Raw genomic sequence first — 21,178 nt, 5'->3', positions numbered from 1 at the left:
CTTTCATTTCAAGTTTGTGGCTCTTAAGTGCCTCTCCCGCTCCACATTTTTTTTTTTTTTTTTTTTTTTTCAATTTGGCATCTTCTTCTGCGCAACCCTTACGACGAGAGTGGGTCACCGAGGCTGTGTGTGTGTCGATGTTTGGATTGCGATTGTGTTCCACCGCCGAATTGTGTAATTGCGAGGTGTGTCTCCGATGAAGACACGGCAAAATCACGGCTTTGAGTGAGTGCTCGTGGCTCAAATGAAGGTTTTTGCATATAAAAAACTACTATTTGTAGAAAATCTTGAGAAAGATTTTTAAACAATTGGAGTTTTTCTTCTCACGTATTTGCTCACAAAGTGGGGCTGTCTGTAGATCTGGGCAAGGTAAAAAAAAAAAAAAACTCATTTAAAGAGTTTATATTTATCACTAGTAGACGTCCAATCCATTTGAAGTGGGAGGGTGACCACCATCAAAAGCTGCAAATGAGTTGACACGGAAGATGAAAAATTATCCTCCGTTACTCTGTCGTATGGTACAGTGATGTTTTTGGCAACCCTTTTCATTTTCGTCATAGTCTTTTGGATGAAAATACCTATTCGTCTTAGTTATATTTTAGTCATTCAAAATGTGTTGGTCTTCGTCTAGTTTTTGTCGACAAATACTAGAGATAGACCGATATATCGGCTGGCCTATATATTGGACCGATATTTGGACATTTGACATGTATTGGTACCGGCGTTTTTTTGTAATCTGACCAGCCGATATGAAAAAGTCCATTTATAACTAAGGATAGGGACTCGGGATCGCGCCATTTTTCAAAGGATTGGAATCGGTTGAAAAGGATCTGGTTTTTAATTTTTTAAAAAATTATATTTGTTTTTCTGCTTCATGCTCGTACAGCCTCAGTCTCTTCACTGTGAGTTTTGCTTGTTAAAGTTAACGATGATTGACAGGTGTTAAAGCTTTGATCTTGACAGAGAAGCTTCGCAGCGCTACCTTCAAAGACGCCGAATGTGTCAATCATCGTTTAGCTTGTTAAACACCAGTGTGCTGTGGCCACTTATTGTGTGTGTTTGCGGCTGTTCTCAGCAGTGTGGCAGCGCCAAGACCAAAAAGTGGTATTTGGTCTATGGCAAAATGGATTTTGGCATGTGGCACTTTTTTTGGTGCGTGGCAAAATAGATTTTGGCATTTGGCATTTTTTTGGGTATATGCCAAAATGGATTTTGGCATGTGGCTTTCTTTTTGCTTCTTGGGTATGTGGCAACATTGATTTAGCCATCTGACATTTTTTTGTATGTGGCAAAATTGATTTTTTTTTTTTTTTTTGGTATGTGAAAAATTTGGACGTGCATAGCCGTCAGTGGCATGGCCTTACTTGTGTGCCAGTTGGTTGTCAATGCGCTGTAATTTTAAGTGTATGGTCAAAAATCACAGCCACACGTTTTTCTCCCATATAATATGAATGGAAAATTATGGACGTGCATAGCCATTAATGGCATGGACGTACAGTATATGGCCTGCAAAAATGCCATACAACAAAAAATTTTCATATACAAAAAAATGCCACATTCCAAAAAAAAAAAATAAATAAATACATAAAAAAACTCAAAATACCAAATACCACTTTTCGTTCTCACTGTCTCTCCAGCAGTGAGCGGATTTGAATGGACTCACTCCATGAAGCATTAAATAAAGACAAGCATTTTTTTACTATATTCTTGTTTAAAATTAATTTGAATATGAATGCAGCACGGTGGGACAGTAACATGTTTAAAACTTTTTTTTTTTTTTTTTTTTTTTTTGTAACAACATGTTTTTTTCTTTTTCGAGAGAGCTATTTATTTAACCCTTTATTCAACTTTATAAGAGCATTTCAATGAAGTTCAGTGTATGCATTATTCAATTTTTTAAGACAATTTTTACACTTTTACCTCAATGAATATCAGCTCCAAAAATCTGTTATCTGCCCCTCTAGCTACTAATAATCAGTATCGGTCGTGAAAAACCCATATCGGTTAATCGCTAACAAATACTCAAAATGTTTTTGTCTGTAAAAATTGGTTTTAGTCCAAAATAAATATGTGCAACAATTCCGAATGAGCAAGCTAATGTTAGGGTGAATGCTATGCTAATGCTACGAGTTACATGTATTGTGTGATGAGCTCTAAGCACAGACCTTTAAAGGCTAAAGCAATGCTGCATATATCTCTTGCCAAGATAAGAAAACAAATCTTACCGTGTGTTTCAAAACAAACAAGCTTAAAGAACATCATCTAGTATTAGTGAATGAGTTAATCACCAGTCACCGGTGACTGTCAGAGTGGAGGCGAAGGACGTGCCACATGAGTGACACGATCCGAACACTGCTACGATGCAGGCTGACTAACGATACGTACAAATTGACAATTATCTTGTCATGTTAGTCATCCAAGACAAGTTTTTAGCTTGTCATCGTCATGAAAAAAATGTTTGCCAATGAAATATTTTCGATGTCATCGTTGCCAAAAACAACAATAGTATAGTTTGTTGTTTATTTTTTTAAATGAATAATAATGATGATGTTGAATGATGTGTCTCACAGACGAGCTTCCTCACCGGCGCATCCGATGGCATGCCACCCTTCAGGCCATCTGTCAGAAGGCCTGTCTGAATGGCGCCCTAGTGCGGCCCGTCTTGCCCTCGCCTGAACGGAGCTTCGCCACCTCGCCCCTCGTCCGATCCCAGCCTACGCTGACCTCCTCGCCGACATGGATACCCAGACGGATGATAGGGAGGGCTGCTACTTCAATCAAACCATCAAATTTTTTTACCAGAAAAGCGGCAAGAACATCAGCGACCACTGGCGCACCCGCGACTACATCATCGTCTCGCTAGGCATAACGGTCTGCTTTATCGTCATCTTCTCCAACTTGCTTGTCATCGGCGCCATTTTGAAAAATCGACGCTTTCACTACCCCATCTATTACTTATTGGGGAACCTGGCTTTGGCAGACCTTTTTTCAGGTACGTCATCTGCTTGCGTGGTTTATCTAGGCATGGACGATAAAGCGACGTTATGAATTTATTGCGGATGATTTTTAACAAATAATGTGTTTTTTTCTTGTTTTTTTTTTTTTTTGCCAAAACTTTTTTTTGCCATACTTCAGACATTATCACTCTTGCATGATGTTATTTTAACGTTAGCTTACTGTAACAGCTAGCATAAAGTTTTTCTACCGGCAGTTTTCCGTTTTAGCTGTTTATGGTACTCTTGATTGTTTTGGTAACACGATTTTTACATCTGAGCCTGATTTTAAAAAAATGACGTGATCGGTTTCTGATCACGCAATCGGATTGGGGACATCCTTAATTTGGGGGCTGACAGCACAAATATGGGGAGCGAAAAGTATTTGAAACGAATGTTTTGTGTTTTAGTTTTGTTAAACATTGACATTTTTTAAAACCTTTTTGGAGAGCAAAAAGGTTTTTTAAAATTTTCGACTCGACTTTTAAAATTTTTTATTTTATTTTAACCCTATAAAGACCTGGTGTCCACGTCGAGTGGTCATCATATTCTGGGTCATTTAGGCCACAATATGAACATTTCGTATACAAGTTTGGCCTACAGTATCCCAAAAATAATATCCACTTATGCAACACATCTCAATTTTAAATTCTGTTTGATTTTTTAAAAATTATTATTTATTAATCATTACATATATAATATATAGAGTTGTCCAATATTATCAGGTGGCCAATAAATTTGGCTAGTAAAACATTTTAAAATGATATGGGATAATATCTACATCGGTTTTTCATTATCGGCTTTGGAGCAATATGCATTTTCCCGTCAAAGTAAATGTAAAAGCCTTCTGCCTTTGTACAAGGGCTGGTCACAGCTTAGCACAGCAGTGATGCTTATTGACCATTAGATGTCTCTAAAATGCTTAGGATTTGTTATGTGAGCAGAACATTTGCATTATGGTGTAAAAATTAAATGATTATATCGGTATCAGTTTGATATCAGTATCGTATTTTTGGAGTTGGACAATATCGGGATATCTGTTATCTGTTAAGTTATTATTAGGGTTGTTCCGATCATGTTTTTTGCTCCTGATCCGATCCCGATCGTTTTAGTTTGAGTATCTGCCGATCCCGATATTTCCCGATCCGATTTTTTTTTTTTTTTTTTGCTCCCGGTTCAATTCCAATCATTCCCGATAATTTTTCCCGATCATATACATTTTGGCAATGCATTAAGAAAAAAATGAATAAAACTTGGACGAATATATACATTCAACATACAGTACATAAGTACTGTATTTGTTTATTATGACAATAAATCCTCAAGATGGCATTTACATTATTAACATTCTTTCTGTGAGAGGGATCCACGGATAGAAAGACTTGTAATTCTTAAAGGATAAATGTGACTTTGTATATTGTGACTAAATATTGCCATCTAGTGTATTTGTTGAGCTTTCAGTAAATGATACTGTAGCCATTTAACTTCTGCCCAAATGCATGATGGGAAGTGCAACCATGACTGTGTGTCATGGTACCAATTGATTTATCTTCTCTGCGTTGGGAAATAACTTAGGGTGTTAAGAAAAAGATCAACTACTACCTTTCTTCCCCACATTGCTTCCCACGATTATTCTAATCGTTGGGAGAGGGATTGTAAGGCTTTAGCCATTTAAAAAAAGGCTTCAAAGGCTGCCAAAATTCTCTCTACTCATTATACGCTGCCTTTTAACTCTATGTACTGTATGGGTGAAACGGCGCCATTATAGATTGAACGCGACAATGTGTGAGTGGGTCGTGCAGCGCATGCGTTAATTGCGTTAAATATTGTAACGGGATAAAGGTAAAAAATATTAGTTCTCGCCGTTAACGCGATAAATTTGATAACTCTACCTTAAGCTTAAACTATAGACTCTGGAAGAGTGTAACACATTATGTCTGTAACGTTAAATACAATTAGAAAACGATTTAATTAAAAAATATATATTTATATAAAAAAAAAAGGCATGTCTGATATTTTTTTGCCGATTCCGATACTTTGAAAATGACGTGATCGGACCCGATCGATCAGCATCCCGACATCTGTAGTTATTATCGGATAACTCTACTAATATATACTGTATATATACTATATATAACAATATCAGGATATCTGTTCTCTGTGGAAAAAGTCATTATCGGACTACACTACACTCAAACACTCAGGTGACTTGAAGTTCCACTCTGAGACCCCCAATTTGGCCAAATTTCAAAATTGTCCTATATGCATGTGTGATTCATCATTGAAAAGCTTAAAATCTCCATTTTCTGGGGGAAGAAAAATTTCGAACGAGTTTAGTTAACGGGGGGTCTCGATCAAAATGAATTACCCAAGAAATGGTTAAAAAGACAAATTGAACTTTTGTCTTTTGTTGCTATTGTCCCCTCAGAAAAGTCCAAATTTTGGTGAATAAAATCAGTTTTTATATCTATCTTCCTCCCATCCCAGGTGTCTCCTACCTCCACTTGATGTTCCACACTGGTCCGTGGACCATCAAGCTGTCCAAATATCAATGGTTTGTGCGTCAGGGACTCATCGACACCAGCCTGACCGCATCCGTCCTCAACCTCTTGGCAGTGGCGGTGGAGCGCCACCAGACCATCTTCAACATGCAGCTTCACAGCAAGATGAGCACCCGGCGGGTCTTCGTCATCATGATCTTCATCTGGCTGGTGGCCATCGTCATGGGCCTGGTGCCCACTATGGGCTGGCACTGCCTGTGTGACCTGGAACACTGCTCTACCATGGCGCCGCTATACAGTCGCAGCTACCTGGTGTTCTGGGCGGTCCTCAACCTGCTCACCTTCTCCATCATGGTGGCTGTCTACACTCGTATCTTCTTGTACGTGCGCCACAAGAGCAAGCAGATGTCGCAGCACACCACCCAGATGAGACACAGAGAGACTGTGCTGAACCTAATGAAGACGGTCTCCATGATCTTAGGTGAGGGCATTTCCAAACATCTTACTCTTGACTCTCCCTCTGATGAGTTCATTTCTAAATCTTTCCAATCTGGTCGCTCCTAAAAAGAACCATGATATCTTCATTTCCGCAACTTCCTGCTCAGCTTCCTGTTGACTCTTCAGTGACACGGTCTTATCTCTATCCGTTATGGCTCGGCTTGCCACTGACTTATGAACATTTTAGTGCTGGGCAATATTGAATGTAAACCTTTATACTTTATTTAACCTTTATTATGATCTGCGCCATTTTCTCCCTTGATAACCGTATGCCACGACATAGTAAATTTTAAAAAAATTTAATGAAAAATTATGGTAGGGTTTAATTATGGGTTTTTGCCACATTGCTTTATAAGCCTGGCGGGTCGTCAGGCTGTTCTTGCCCGCCTGTCAGACTAAAACACTGCTCCATAAAAATGTTCAAAAAGTATGCATATTTTAACAGCATACCTTGCTGGCCAAAAGTATTGGCACCCCTGCAATTCTGTCAGATAATGCTCAATTTCTCCCAGAAAATGATTGCAATTACAAATGCTTTGGTAGTAATATCTTCATTTATTTTGCTTGCAATGAAAAAACACAAAAGAGAATGGGGGGGGGGGGGGTTCATTGTCATTTTACACAAAACTCCAAAAATTGTCCTGACAAAAGTATTGGCACCCTTTGAAAAATTATGTAATGCTTTTCTAATTTGTGTAATTAACAGCATCTGTTACTTACCTGTGGTGGCAATCACTAAATCCCACGTGCAGCCAGTTAAAATGGATTAAAGTTGACCAACCTCTGTCCTGTGTCGTTGGGTGAACCATATTGAGCATGGAGAAACGAAAGAAGACCAAAGAACTGTCTGAGGACTTGAGAAGCAAAATTGTGAGGAAGCATTGGCAATCTCAAGGCTACAAGTCCATCTCCAAAGACCTGAATGTTCCCGTGTCTGCCGTGCAGAGTGTCATCAATAAGTGTAAAGCCCACGGCACTGTGGCTAACCTCCCTAGAAGTGGACGGAAAAGAAAAAATGACCAGAGATTTCAATGAAAGATTGTGCGGATGGTGGATAAAGAACCTCGACTAACATCCAAACAAGTTGAAGCTGTCCTGCAGTCCGAAGGTACAACAGTGTCAACCCGTGCTATCCGTCGGCGTCTGAATGAAAAGGGAGTCTATGGTAGGATACTCAGGAAGACCCCACTTCTGATCCAGAAATATAAAATTCCAGGCTGGAGTTTGCCAAAACTTACCTGAGAATCCCAAAAACATTTTGGAAGAATGTTCTGTGGTCAGATGAGACAAAATAGAGCTTTTTGGGAAAAGCCATCAACATAGAGTTTACAGGAAAAAACCGAGACCTCCAAGGAAAAGAACACTGTCCCCACAGTCAAACTTGGCGGAGGTTCGCTGATGTTTTGGGGTTGCTTTGCTGCCTCTGGCACTGGACCGCTTGACCGTGTGCATGGCATTATGAAGTCTGAAGAATACCAACAAATTTTGCAGCATAATGTAGGGCCCAGTGTGTGAAAGCTGGGTCGCCCACAGAGGTCTTCCAGCAGATCATTGACCCCCCCAAAAAAACACTTAAAAAAAAAGCACTAGAAAATGGTTTGATAGAAAGCACTGGAGACTTCTAAAGTGGCCAGCAATGAGTCCAGACCTGAATCCCATAGAAAACCTGTGGAGAGATCTGCAAATGGCAGTTTGGAGAAGGCACCCTTCAAATCTCAGAGTCCTGGAGCAGTTGACCAAAGAAGAATGGTCTAAAATTCCAGCAGAGCATTGTAAGAAACTCATTGATGGATACCGGAAGCGTTTGTTCGCAGTTATTTTGTCTAAAGGGTGTGCTACCAAGTAGGGTTGTTCCGATCATGTTTTTTTGCTCCCGATCCCGATCGTTTTAGTTTGAGTATCTGCCGATCCAGATATTTCCCGATCCGATTGCTTTTTTTTTTTTGCTCCCGATTCAATTCCAACCATTCCCGATAATTTTTCCCCATCATATACATTTTGGCAATGCATTAAGAAAAAAATGAATCAAACTCGGACGAATATATACATTCAACATACAGTACATAAGTACTGTATTTGTTTATTATGACAATAAATCCTCAAGATGGCATTTACATTATTAACATTCTTTCTGTGAGAGGGATCCACGGATAGAAAGACTTGGAATTTCTTAAAAGATAAATGTGACCTTGTATATTGTGACTAAATATTGCCATCTAGTGTATTTGTTGAGCTTTCAGTAAATGATACTGTAGCCATTTAACTGTTCTGCCCAAATGCATGATGGGAAGTGCAACCATCTCTGCGTTGGGAAATAAAATAGGGTGTTAAGAAAAAGATCAACTACTACCTTTCTTCCCCACATTGCTTCCCACGATCTTTCTAATTGTTGAGAGAGGGATTGTAAGGCTTTAGCCAATTAAAAAAATGTTTCAAAGGCTGCCAAAATTCTCTCTACTCATTTAATGTTGCCTTTTAACTCTATGTATATGTAAAACGGTGCCATTATAGATTGAAAGCGATGATGCGTGAGTGGGTAGTGCAGCGCATGCATTAATTGCATTAAATATTTAAAGTTGTTACTGCCGTTAACATGATAAATTTGATAGCCCTAGTTTAAGCCAAAACTAAAGACTCTGGATGGGTGTAAGACATTTTGTCTGTAACGTTAAATACAATTAGAAAACGATTTAATTAAAAAAGAAAAAAATTTTTTAAAAAGGCATGTCCGATATTTTTTTGCCGATTCCGATACTTTGAAAATGACGTGATCGGACCCGATCCCGATCGATCGGGACGTGCCAAGTATTAGGCCAAGGGTGCCAATACTTTTGTCCGGCACTGTCGCAGCAGTGAAATGTCATAAACCAGTGCAAGTCATTCACGTTCAAATGGATTTGATGCCATGCACTGTCAATGGCAGTGAATGAGTTAAGTACAGACAAAATTATACAAGATGCATTAGAATAATTTTCCCCAATATGGAATCTTTCCAATTTTAAAAATAGGTTAAAATACTAAAAACTGGTATGCATGTATCAGGCTTTATTAGCTAACATGCCTACACTTGTTCATCCGCAATATCCAGGCACAAATGTTGGTTCACACTCCCTTTCTAAACTCCCCTTGCTTTCTGTAAAACAATACCAAAACCCTCCCCGCACTGTGTCCAGTCCTCCCCCTGCCTCTGTTGCTTTTCCAACATTACAATAAATTCCTCAAATTGCTTCAAGTGCCGCTCGTCTTTTCCGCCGTCGCTCAGCAGCGAGCGCCTGCCACTTCTGGCATTTGAGGGAGGCCAGGAAAACCCTGGCGTGCCTGGACAAGAAGCCGCATACTTGAGTTACAGTGACGGAGCGAAGTGCGTGACACTCGCGTCGGTCTTCGTCCTCACATCGTTGGCGTCACACTTCGCGCTGTAGCGTGCGCACGTTGTTATCGATGCGCTGAAAGGATTCCTGAGCTGCCCAATCAGGTGTTATGATAATGAAATGTGATCATGCAGACTAAACGCTTTGTGTGTGCGTGCGTGCATGTGTTAGAGGAATTTACAGTACATTCCCGTTCTCCCTTTAGGACCTCCTGCTTCGGACATTCTTCAGCACATCCATCTGTTGTCTTTTCACGTGTTCCGGCACAATTGTATGTTTATTCTTCGCGGTTATCTCCACCGAGGAGGCTTTTTGTTGCTTTGTTTGGGTGTAACTTCCACTTCATGGTTTATTTTTTTTGCTCTGTATGCTGTATGTTTATGTAACCTGAATTGTTGGATGTTTTATTTATCCAACACTCTAGAAAGCAGCTGCCACTCAATTTTTTTGTGCATAAAAAGAGGCTTAGTGGTCTGCTTGGCAACATGGAAATAAAAGCATGACGGAATAAAAGTTTGGGGAATTTATTAGATTGTGTGCTCTGATTTTGAAGCTGTGACTTCTTACAGCGTGTGTTACACAGATGTTGCTGAGCAGACGGGGGGTTGTTGCAAACACCACTGTAAATTCCTTTCTATAAAGCACACCTGACTATTAAGCTGCACCACCCCGGTTTTATAAAAGAAATAAAATGAGCTATTTACATAAGAAAGATGTTATACATACATCTTAATAGGACTGGCTGTTAAAGATCCCTAATATTCAGCACATCAATCGAAAGTTGGAGATGTCATCTTGGGTGGGGTGGAATTTGGCGATGATCACGTGGTCATCAGTTGCTTGCCTCTGACATCATTGGGTGTTTCGGCTAAAAAAATTTTTAAAAATTAGAAAAAATCTCACACAAAATTTATGTGCTCAATACATGTCCTCTTCCTTCATGTTGAAGCCAAACACAGACACGTCTCACTGGTGTGTCCACAGACTAACTCTACAAAAACACTTAATGGGGAAAAAAAAAAAAAAAAAAAAGGTCGTTAAAATGATGGGGAAAAAAAGTCCACCTTGACTTCCTAGTTTGTATTGAATGGAATTCTCTTAAAATCTCAGGGCTATTCGCTGTCAGTGTTAGACCTAGCATAGCATAGCAGCTAGGTTGCAAACTTGCCGCTCTTTTTAAATCTGTTAAAACACTCTTAGCTAGCCTTCACTAGTTCTGTTGTAATGGCTCCAAGCATAAAATGGAGCATTATATGGCCATGATGTCCTCATAAACCCTGAACGAATTCAGCTAGCAGCATGCTAGCTTAGCAGCTTTGTCTTGGCAATCTGTAAATACTAGGGGTGTGGATCTCCATTACTGTGGCGATCAGATATGCATCTCGATGCCCTGCCAGCGATACGATATAATTTGCGATACACTGAATCCCTGCCCGATACGATACTTACGATTAGAGCTGAAACGAATACTCGAGCAACTCGAGTAACTCGAGTTTAACAACTGATCCGAGTAATTTTATTCACCTCGAGTAATCTTTTATTTTGACAGCTCTAAGCATCACGTTTTGCTCGGACTACTTTTAATGCGGGACAGCGCGCTGATGTCGTAGAGGAAGAAGCAAAAAAAAACAAACACTGCAGCTGACAGCCGCTACAAACGACGCAGACGTTGATAAATACTAGCCCGCACGATGTTACGTTGGTAGCAGGTAGCGTCAGGTGAGTCTCATAGAGATCACATGTATGTTGAACTAGATGCGAAATGACAGACTCGGCCGCGTCTGGGCAGCGTTAGTAAACAGCCGCCATCTTAAAGCAGTAGAGCGCTAAGCGCTAATAAAGAGCGCTAAGCGCTAATAAATAAGAATAACGTTACTGTCACTAGATCAAGTAACGTTAGCCCTGCGGAGGGCTAGGTTTCTATTAATTATGAGCACTTTCGATGCGTGGCTAACGTGTCTTACATACAGGCTTTAACATAACATAGCGTTGTGGAGTGATGAGGGTGTAAAATAAAAACTCAAAAATGCTAACTATCGATTTTAGCTCAGTAGTCATTGCTGGATAAAACACCAAGTAGCACTGGTCCCGAATGTGCTCCAATACAGCCTGTATCATACATTTATTTTGAACACAGCAAAAAGTCAAAATCCTATCAGGACTTATAGTTTAGACTAACTTAAAACTTAACTAGAACTTTAAAATGGCTTGACACAAATAGAAATTCAATTGAAACACGTGGGAAAAAATCCTAACTTTCAAGTGATGTATGTTATCAAGCGTAACAGCATTTTTAGGTATATATATATATATATATATATATATATATATTTTTTTTTTATTTAATAAGATCTAAAGGTTTTTTGAATGAAAGCAGTGAATTACTCTTTTTTTAATAATTTTTTAATTGCTCTTCACCTAAAAATATATTTGTTTTATCCGATTACTCGATTAATCGATAGAATTTTCAGTCAATTACTCGATTACTAAAATATTCGATAGCTGCAGCCCACTTATGATTAATCCATGCTTTCGATACGATGCGATATGATTCATCCTCCGTCCCAATTTAATATGATACAATACAACCTGTTCCCGATACGATGTGATGCACTTCGATAAAGTGCGATACACCTGTTTGTGATGCTTTTTGATAAATTAGTTCAATCAAATGCGATTCAGTGGGAAGCAAAAGGCAAGGCAAGGCAAGGCAAATTTATTTATATAGCACAATTCAACACAAGGCAATTCAAAGTGCTTTACATCACATGAAGATCCTAAAAATCACATTTAAATCAACACAACGTAGAAACGAAGACAAAAGATCGCATTTAATCACAGAATAAAAATAAATAAATAAAATAAAAATAAAACAAAAACTACTACTAATAATAATAATTGAAATCAGCAGTGGCGATAAAAACAAGAGGAATAGAAAGCAGGTAGATTGAAATATATAGACAGTTATAGATATGCAGTGCTAAACAAAAGCGTTTTTAGCCCTGATTTAAAAGAGCTAACAGTTTGAGCATACTTCAGACGTTCGGGTAACTTGTTCCATAGGTGAGGAGCATAATAACTAAATGCTGCCTTACCCTGCTTGGTTCTTGTTCTTGGAACATGCAGAAGACCGGTTCCAGACGAACTTAGGGGTCTAGATGTCTCATAGGACTCTAACAAGTCAAGCATGTATGTTGGTCCAAGGCCATTAAGTGTTTTGTAGACGAGCAGTAGTATTTTATAGTCTATCCTTTGACTTACTGGAAGCCAGTGTAGCGATTTCAAAACTAGTGTAATGTGGTCCTTGTATTTGTGAGGACTCTGGCTGCAGCATTCTGTACCAGCTGCAACTTCCTGACTGATTTTTTATCAAGACCTGTAAATATACCGTTGCAATAGTCCAATCTGCTGAAAATGAATGCATGCATAAGTTTTTCCATGTCTTGTTGAGTCAGAAGCCCCTTAATTCTGGTTATATTTTTTAGGTGGTAATAAGCGGCTTTAGTGACAGACTTTAAATGGCTATCAAATTTTAGGTCTGAGTCAATAATTACGCCAAGGTTTCTGACTTGATTTGTAGCTGTAAGTGACATTGTGCTAAGTTGGCTGCTTATCTTTGACCTTTCCTTTTTTGGCCCAAAAATGATCACCTCTGTCTTCTGCACATTTAACTGGAGAAAATTCTGGCACATCCATTCATTGATTTGATGAATGCATTTGCTCAGGGTGACTAAGGGACTATAATCATGTGGGGACACAGAAATGTACAGTTGTGTGTCATCTGCATAGGCGTGATAGGAGATGTCATACTGTTCCATTATCTGAGCTAACGGAAGCATATAGATGTTAAATAAGAGTGGTCCAAGAATTGACCCTTGAGGGACTCCACACGTGAATTTGGTTCGTTCTGACTGATGGTTTCCGATTGACACAAAGAAATCCCTATCATGTAAATAGGATGTGAACCACTGAAGAATAGTGTCAGTAAGCCCTACCCACTGTTCCAATCTGCTGAGTAGTATGTTGTGATCAACCGTGTCAAATGCGGCGCTGAGATCCAATAGTAGCAGAACAGATGATTTGCCTGCATCGGTATTCCGACGAATATCATTTAGGACTTTGATAAGCACAGTCTCGGTGCTGTGTTGTGGTCGAAATCCAGACTGAAATGAGTTAAAAAGATTGTTTTGCATCATATAATTCTGGATCTGTGATATATCGTATTTTATCGACTAAACAAGCAAACGAAAAAAATAATATGGCAATTAAGTATGTTACAAAAGGCTTTGGTTTATTAATATAAGAGTAAAACAAAACAAATAAAGATAGCTTAAAGATGCTGTATGTGTAAACGTTACAGTAACATTAATCACTCTCAATGAGTGACTTAAAGTAACACTTTGCAATGTCTACATACCTGTCTGCCAGACAAAACCTAAAATGAAATACAACTGCTTGTGCAAAGAAAACCACAAACAACTTGGCAGTGGCATCTGCTCTAAACTGACCACTCTCACTGAGTGTCTTAAGTGCAATGTCCATCTATATCCCAAATAGTAATAAGAAAAACAATAACAAATAATGACCTTTCACAATTAGGTCCATCTTTAACAAATCACAACTGCTTGTGAAAAGAAGAATACAAACAACTTGGCATGGATATCTGCTGTAAACTGACCACTCTCAGAGTGCCTTAAGTGCAATGTCCATACATAAAAACCAATAAATAATAACCTTTCACAAAAGTAGTAGCTTTACTGTTCTTGCCATAATAATCAGTTATCTTCTCTTCCTTCTCACCAGTCTTGTTGTTAGCCCCCTGCTCGGTCATTTTCGCGACGTCAATACCATGCTGTCTTTTCAAGTGAGTTCCCATGTTTGTTGTGCTGCTGTTGTAAGGTTTAGAAGCGCGGCATTCTTTACAAATAACCTGAGTCTTGTCAAGTCTGCACTGTTTCTTGTAAAATCCATAGTACTGCCAAACGACTGATTTGAACTTTGAGGGTGCATTGAAAATCTGATCCGCTTCAGCGCCACTGATGCTACCCTCCGCCATGTTAAAGTTAAGATTACCGATAATACACACAGCAAACAAATGCATCTTGATTTTACACCGTCTTTGCACGGATGTACACTGAATGAATCGATACATTCGCATCGCGCACCTTTGTATCTCAACCACAATCCATATCGATTATTTTCCACACCTCTAGTAAATACCCTTGAAAAAAAAGAAATGAAATCTATCCAAACCACCAATGGTTGACATTAAATCATTCTTGTGCAGTGTTACCAACGGTCTTCTCTTGAAAACAACTCCTTGTATAACCGGTAAATCACTAGCTTCTTCCAAACGTAGGAATGCTATCGTTAAAAGTGTTTGTTTTTTAATTTAGAAATGATGAATAATTATTGTTCATATGTACAGGCGCAAGTCATTTTTAAGCACATTATTACAAGATTATATTTCATTCTTCCCATTTAAAAAACAAAAAGTGTATAAAATATTTTAAGCATGGTGGCATCCCTATATTTTGCTCAGGCTCATCCAGTATAATTCCAATAAAAATCATTCAGGGCTGCAGCTATCAATTATTTTAGTAGTCGATTAATCTATCAACTAGTTAGTTCGAATAATCAAGTAATCGGATTAGGAACATTTTATGTGTTGCAGAATCAATTTTAGGAGATGTAAAACAAAGCTTGCCAAGATTGAACTTTCAAAAGAACATTAAAACACAAAATAAAATTCCCGAGTATTTCTTCAAACTATGCAGAATTGCACTTTCATTTAAAAATAAAATACCCGAGTTTAGCCTTAAACGGTATTAGAAAAATAAATAAGTGAGGATCTAAGTACAACAAAAGAACTATTGGCTCACTTTCGTAGCAAAAGTCCGCTAGTTTAAATGCTATAAAATGGTAACTTTTTTCTGCAATACTCTTAACAAATCGTTCAAACACATATGACCACAAAAAACAGCTAAATATACCTATAAACTAAATTAAGAATGCATAAAAAACATTATCTTAAGTTGGTCTTAACAGGGAGCAGCTGGATTCAGCCATGGTAAACGAGTTATGTCATATTCAATCCTGACATTAGAAGGCAGTGTACAGTGCTGCTCGAAAGTTTGTGAACCCCACAGCGATGGTCAGATTTTTTGTAAAAAAAACTAAAATAACCTTATTAAATGTTAAGTTATACCCACATCCACAATACTGACATTCCAAATAATGGACTGAAACAAAAGAAATAGTTATATTGTCATTCTTTATTTAACAAAAGTGGTTGATTTAAGAAAAACTCAGATATCATGTGTGCAAAAGTATGTGAACCCCTTCAGTTAATAGGATATTGCGCCTCCTTTTGCAGAGATTACCTCAACCAAACGGTTTCTGTAGTGACTAATCAGCCTCTCACATCTACTTTGGGGGATTTTTGCCCATTCTTCCTTGCAGAACGCAGTCAGTTGAGAGAGGTTTGATGGGCGTCTGGCATGAACTGCTCGCTTCAGGTCCCGCCACAGCATTTCAATGGGATTTAGGTCAGGACTTTGACTGGGCCAGTCCAGAACACGAATCTTCTTCTTTTTCAGCCATTCCTTGGTTGTATTGCTGGAATGCTTTGGATCATTATCATGTTGCATGATCCACCTTCTGCCAAGCTTTAACTTCAAAACAGATGGTGTCAGGTTATGTTCTAGGATTTGACAATATTCCTCAGAATTCATGATTCCCTGGACTATGTGGAGTTGTCCAGGTCCTGAGGATGAAAAGCAAGCCCAGATCTTGACATTCCCACCTCCATGCTTCACTGTTGGGAGAAGGTTCTTTTGGTGGTATGCAGTGTTGACTTTTCGCCAGACATGGCGGTTTTGGTTGTGACCAAACAGTTCAATTTTGCACCTACATCAGTTGATGAAAACTCTTTTTAATTTAGTCTCGACAACACAACTGTTAAAAAAACAAAAAAAAAACTACTGAATTGATTGATTAGGAAATCAGGTTGAAATAATAGAAAATTCCAAAATGTTGAGGGGGTTCACAAACTTTTGAGCAGCACTGTATATACCCAAATCAATAAAACTAAATGTAAACACTTTCAAAACAATCCATTCCAACACTACTCTTAATTAAACAAATACTCGAAGCAGCAAAATTGATTCGAAGCTTTTTTTCCTAATCGAATAACTTAAGTGGATTAATCGTTGCAGCACTAAAATAATTTATAGATAAACAATATATTCTTGATTAAACATATATGTTTATATTTCATATATATTTTTAATCCGTTTATCCATATTTTCCGTTTTGTACCAATACTTAATATATGGAAAACCAAACATAACCCTATCTATGAACAAAAAAATATAAATAAATATATATTTCGAAAAAATTCTGACAGAAGGATTGCGGGTCGAGTCCAAAGACATCCAATATTTATCCAGAGGTTGGGGAGTCCCTCCCTCAAGTTAGGGTTTGGGCAACCTCCCCTACTATTCCATTCTGGTGAAGGTACCTCCCCCACCCCGAGGTTATATTTAGGGTTCGTTGGGGGGTCAGTCCAAATAGGATTATGGCCCATCCATTCCCACGGGTTAAGGTTAGAGTTCGTTGGGGGTATAGGGTTAGCCCCCATGTGTCGGACAACTTTTTCTTTTGTAATGGCACTAAGCATCAAATGGAGCATTATTCGGCCATAAGATCCTCACAGCCCCAAACAAATTCAGCTAGCAGCTTGCTAGCTTAGCAGCTTTGTCTTGGCGAACTGTAAATATCCTTTAAAAAATGAAATGAAATCTGTCCAAACCACCAATGGTTAACTTTAACTCATTCTTCTGCAGTGGTACCAAGGAGTCTTTTCTTAAAAACAAGCCTGTATGTAACCGGTAATCACGAGCTTCTTACAAATGTAACCCCTGGAATGCTATCACTAAAAGTGCATTAGGCATCTTGTTCTTCCGTAATGGCACCAAGCATCAAACGGAGCAATTATGAGCTATAACATCCCTGTAGTGCCATATCAATTTGACTAGCACTTTGTGCTAGCATAGGACCTTCATTGTCACAAAACAGTGGATATCTTAGAAGAAAAAAAATCTGTCAGAGCACCAATTATTAGCATTAAACCATCCTTTTGTTGTGGCACCAAGCCGGTATGTTACTGAAAAATAGCTTGCTCTCCAACAAATGTAGCCTCGGAAATGCTATCGCTAAAAGTGCTTTAGGCATCTTGTTCTTCCGTAATAGCACCAAGCATCAAACGTAGCAATTATGAGCTATAACATCCCTGTAGTGCCATATCAATTTGGCTAGCACTTTGTGCTAGCATAGGACCTTCATTGTCACAAAACAGTGGATATCTTAGAGAAAAAAAATCTGTCAGAGCACCAATTATTAGCATTAAACCATCCTTTTGTTGTGGCACCAAGCCGGTATGTTACTGTAAATAGCTTGCTCTCCAACAAATGTAGCCTCGGAAATGCTATCGCTAAAAGTGCATTAGGCATCTTGTTCTTCCGTAATGGCACCAAGCATCAAACGTAGCAATTATGAGCTATAACATCCCTGTAGTGCCATATCAATTTGGCTAGCACTTTGTGCTAGCATAGGACCTTCATTGTCACAAAACAGTGGATATCTTAGAAATAAAAAATCTGTCAGTGCACCAATTATTAGCATTAAACCATCCTTTTGTTGTGGCACCAAGCCGGTATGTTACTGTAAATAGCTTGCTCTCCAACAAATGTAGCCTCGGAAACGCTATCGCTAATGGTGTATTTAACTCGCTCGTGCTAAAACCTAATGTATAGATTTGAACGAACTTAATGTAGCTAGGCAAAATGAATCAAACAAGCGAACAGAGTGCTAGTTAGCCTGCAAAAATTCATAAATTAGCTGATACTTCATTAAGGCCGCAGGTTTTAAATGGACGACGCAATCAGAATTGGGAACTTTTTGTGTAAATCCAACCTAAATGAATTGCCTGAGCCAACCTGTCTCCCTCTACAGGCTGTTTTGTGATCTGCTGGACACCGGGTCTGGTGGTGCTCCTTTTGGACGGCCTCGGCTGCGACGACTGCAAAGTGCTACGCTACGAGAAGTACTGCCTGGTGCTGGCAGAGTGCAACTCCCTGGTCAACCCCATCATCTACTCCTTCAGGGATAAAGACATGAGGAGGACCTTCCGGGAGATCCTGTGCTGCCTGTGCCGGCGCGGTGGCGAGCCGTCCAGCTTATCCGGAGTTAACTTTAACACCATGGACCACGAGGTACTGTCAAACAGCAACGGAACCGAAGTCACCAGTCTCAAACAAAACAACCACTAGCCCGCCGTCTCCTCACCCCACAACTGTATGCTCGCCTCACGCCGAAATTGCTCTTCTTTATGTAAAAATTACTCGCGCGGGCAAACAAAAATGGGGAATCTTCCAGGACTCCACACATTTACGTAAGCTCGACAAAACCAGCAGAGGGGAAGGAATGTTTCTTATCTACACATTCCTCACATTTTTCAAGTCCATATCATTTGATCCCCGTCGGTTTAGCCCATCTAGCATGCATCTTAATTAGTTTGTGGACTGAGGCTTCTAGTGTTCATGCCAGAAATGCATGTAGTATGGGGTCATTCTGGAACACGCCAAAAATTCATTTCTGTATTCTTTTTAATCATTGGGTTCCATTGACGGCGGTAGACGTCCAATTCATTTGAAATGGAAGGTTTGGCAGCAAATGAATGAACGTTCACCCTCCCAGTTCAAATGGACGTCTACTCTAGGCATGTGCCGGTATGAGATTTTGACAGTATGATAACCTTAAACAAAAATACCGCAGTTTACGGTACTGCAATTATAGTTTTAAAATGTGTTATTTTGAGATGTATGGGTTAAAAAATATATATATATGGCGGAAAACACTCAGGTGACTTGAAGTTCCGCTCTGAGACCCCCAATTTGAACTTTCAAAATTGTCCGATATGCATGTGTGATACATCATTGGAAAGCTTAAAATCTCAATTTTCTGGGAGAACAAAAAGTTTGAACAGGAGGGCATTTAAAAAAAAAAAAAAATTTAACAGCAAAACCCTAATGGCGTACCGCAAGCAACACGTCACTTCCGCTTATTAATATTCATGACATTAGCTACTGTTGCTAAGTAGGGACAAGCCAGCGTTTGTCCCTAATAGGAAATGAATGGAAATCGTGTACGAAGGAGATGTTTACAAAGCTAAACCTACCAATTCTCTCCGAAAATGATGTGCCTGGTGCCAAATGGACTGGCAAAGATGTGGAAGAACATAAAAATGTTCAATTAAAGAGATGGCTTTAGTGTCGAAGGCTGAAAAAGACGAAAAAAACGAGCCGACCTAAGCATAGCTTTAGATTTTTTATCGACGCGACTGACAATGACATTCTCCTGTTTCAACAAGCTATCCTTTACCATCAGCCCTGTCTTTCTTATATATCCTCTGGTTGTCCTACATCTCTTTCCGTTCTTGGGGGTAATTTAGTTAGCTTTGTGTAGCGATCGCAAATGCTACTCAGTGACAGCCAACGAACACTTTTAATTTTTTCATTGATAACACATCTTAACTCTAATTTATTTACACTTCCCCCTTACTAAAGTTGTATTCTTATATACATATATATATAACAGAAACGGTAACAGTGGCAGTCAGATACCAATGTAATTCTTTTCAGGTCATTCATTGTCAGATAGAAGCAGTACAGCACAACGTTACACTAAAAAAATAAGTTAAAAATATAAAAATGGCTTACCTCTTTGTCGTCTGAAAGACCATGCCAACCCAACATAATGTTTACTGCATATGAAATGTGAATGGATTCACCGAGCTGGTGTTAAAGTCCGCGCAAGTTGATTCGGTCTTTAGTTTTTCCTCCCGAGTTTTTGGTTTCCGGAAACGTATGAAGAAAACATCCTTCATGTGTCGTACTGTCTAGAGTCGTTTCTACAATTTCCAAAAAAGCAATGCGTGATCGGCATGTTCGTTTTTGAAAGATTACCGGCGAAAAGGAGTACAAATTCTGTTGTGTCTATGTGAGGGCGGGTCTATAATGTCCCACTTCGGCTTTACTTCCGCTTTACGATGCGACGTCACGGTCTAAAAATAGCCTGCGTGCGGTACGCCATTGGATGCGGGAGCACGCGAGAGCAGAATTAAAGAAGCCACGATTTTAACGAGATGTTATCGCTTACTTACCTTGTTTCGATCCAAAAACTCCATGTAGCATGTATCACCGAGTGTCAGGACACAGCTGTGAATGGCCACAACCGGATTTCTTTTTATTTTATGGGTGAAACATGGTGATATAACAAGGGTCGCGATGCAGAAATCGCAGACAACAAGGATTGGTCGAGATTTTCTTTTTCATATAGTTAGCCTTTTAAACGTTATTTTTTAAATTTTTGTTTTGTTTGGATCGATTATTCATCATCTAACATATCGGGGAAAATGTGACAGTAACAAAAAAATACAATTACGCGATAGTTATGAGGTAGATATCCGTGACTTTTTTACAGATGCCAAATTTTTCATTGTGACGTAATTCTTTTAAAAGTTTGAAATATGCGAATGAATAATTTTTTAAAGTTTTTTTTTTAAAGCTAATTATTAGACATCAATTAATGATTCTAAGCTAAAAATGACACATTTTTAGCTTAACATTCTTTTTATGGCTAGGTTGAAACAAAAGCGGTTGCGCGACGTCTGTAAACGGGGGGGTTTACAGGGTAAAACGGACATATTAAAAATAGTTCGGAGGCTTAGTACGCCATGAATCTGCTATGGCAG

General features: G+C 38.9%; 1 protein-coding gene across 1 annotated transcript in view; it reads left to right on the top strand.

Moving 5' to 3' along the window:
• lpar2b (lysophosphatidic acid receptor 2b) overlaps positions 1–21,178 on the top strand; it is a 52,316-nt gene that overhangs the window by 25,420 nt on the left and 5,718 nt on the right. The window contains exons 2-4 of the mRNA XM_057843442.1: positions 2,571–2,992; positions 5,481–5,975; positions 18,379–18,638. Of these exons, the coding sequence (XP_057699425.1) occupies positions 2,737–2,992; positions 5,481–5,975; positions 18,379–18,638 (1,011 nt within the window). The 5' untranslated portion in view covers positions 2,571–2,736. The remainder of the gene's footprint in view (positions 1–2,570; positions 2,993–5,480; positions 5,976–18,378; positions 18,639–21,178) is intronic.

This window comes from Corythoichthys intestinalis, chromosome 8, assembly GCF_030265065.1.
Source record: "Corythoichthys intestinalis isolate RoL2023-P3 chromosome 8, ASM3026506v1, whole genome shotgun sequence".
Taxonomy (NCBI): Eukaryota; Metazoa; Chordata; class Actinopteri; order Syngnathiformes; family Syngnathidae; genus Corythoichthys; species Corythoichthys intestinalis.
Note: the sequence above shows the minus strand (reverse complement) of the source record. Positions and strands in the feature narration are given on the sequence as shown.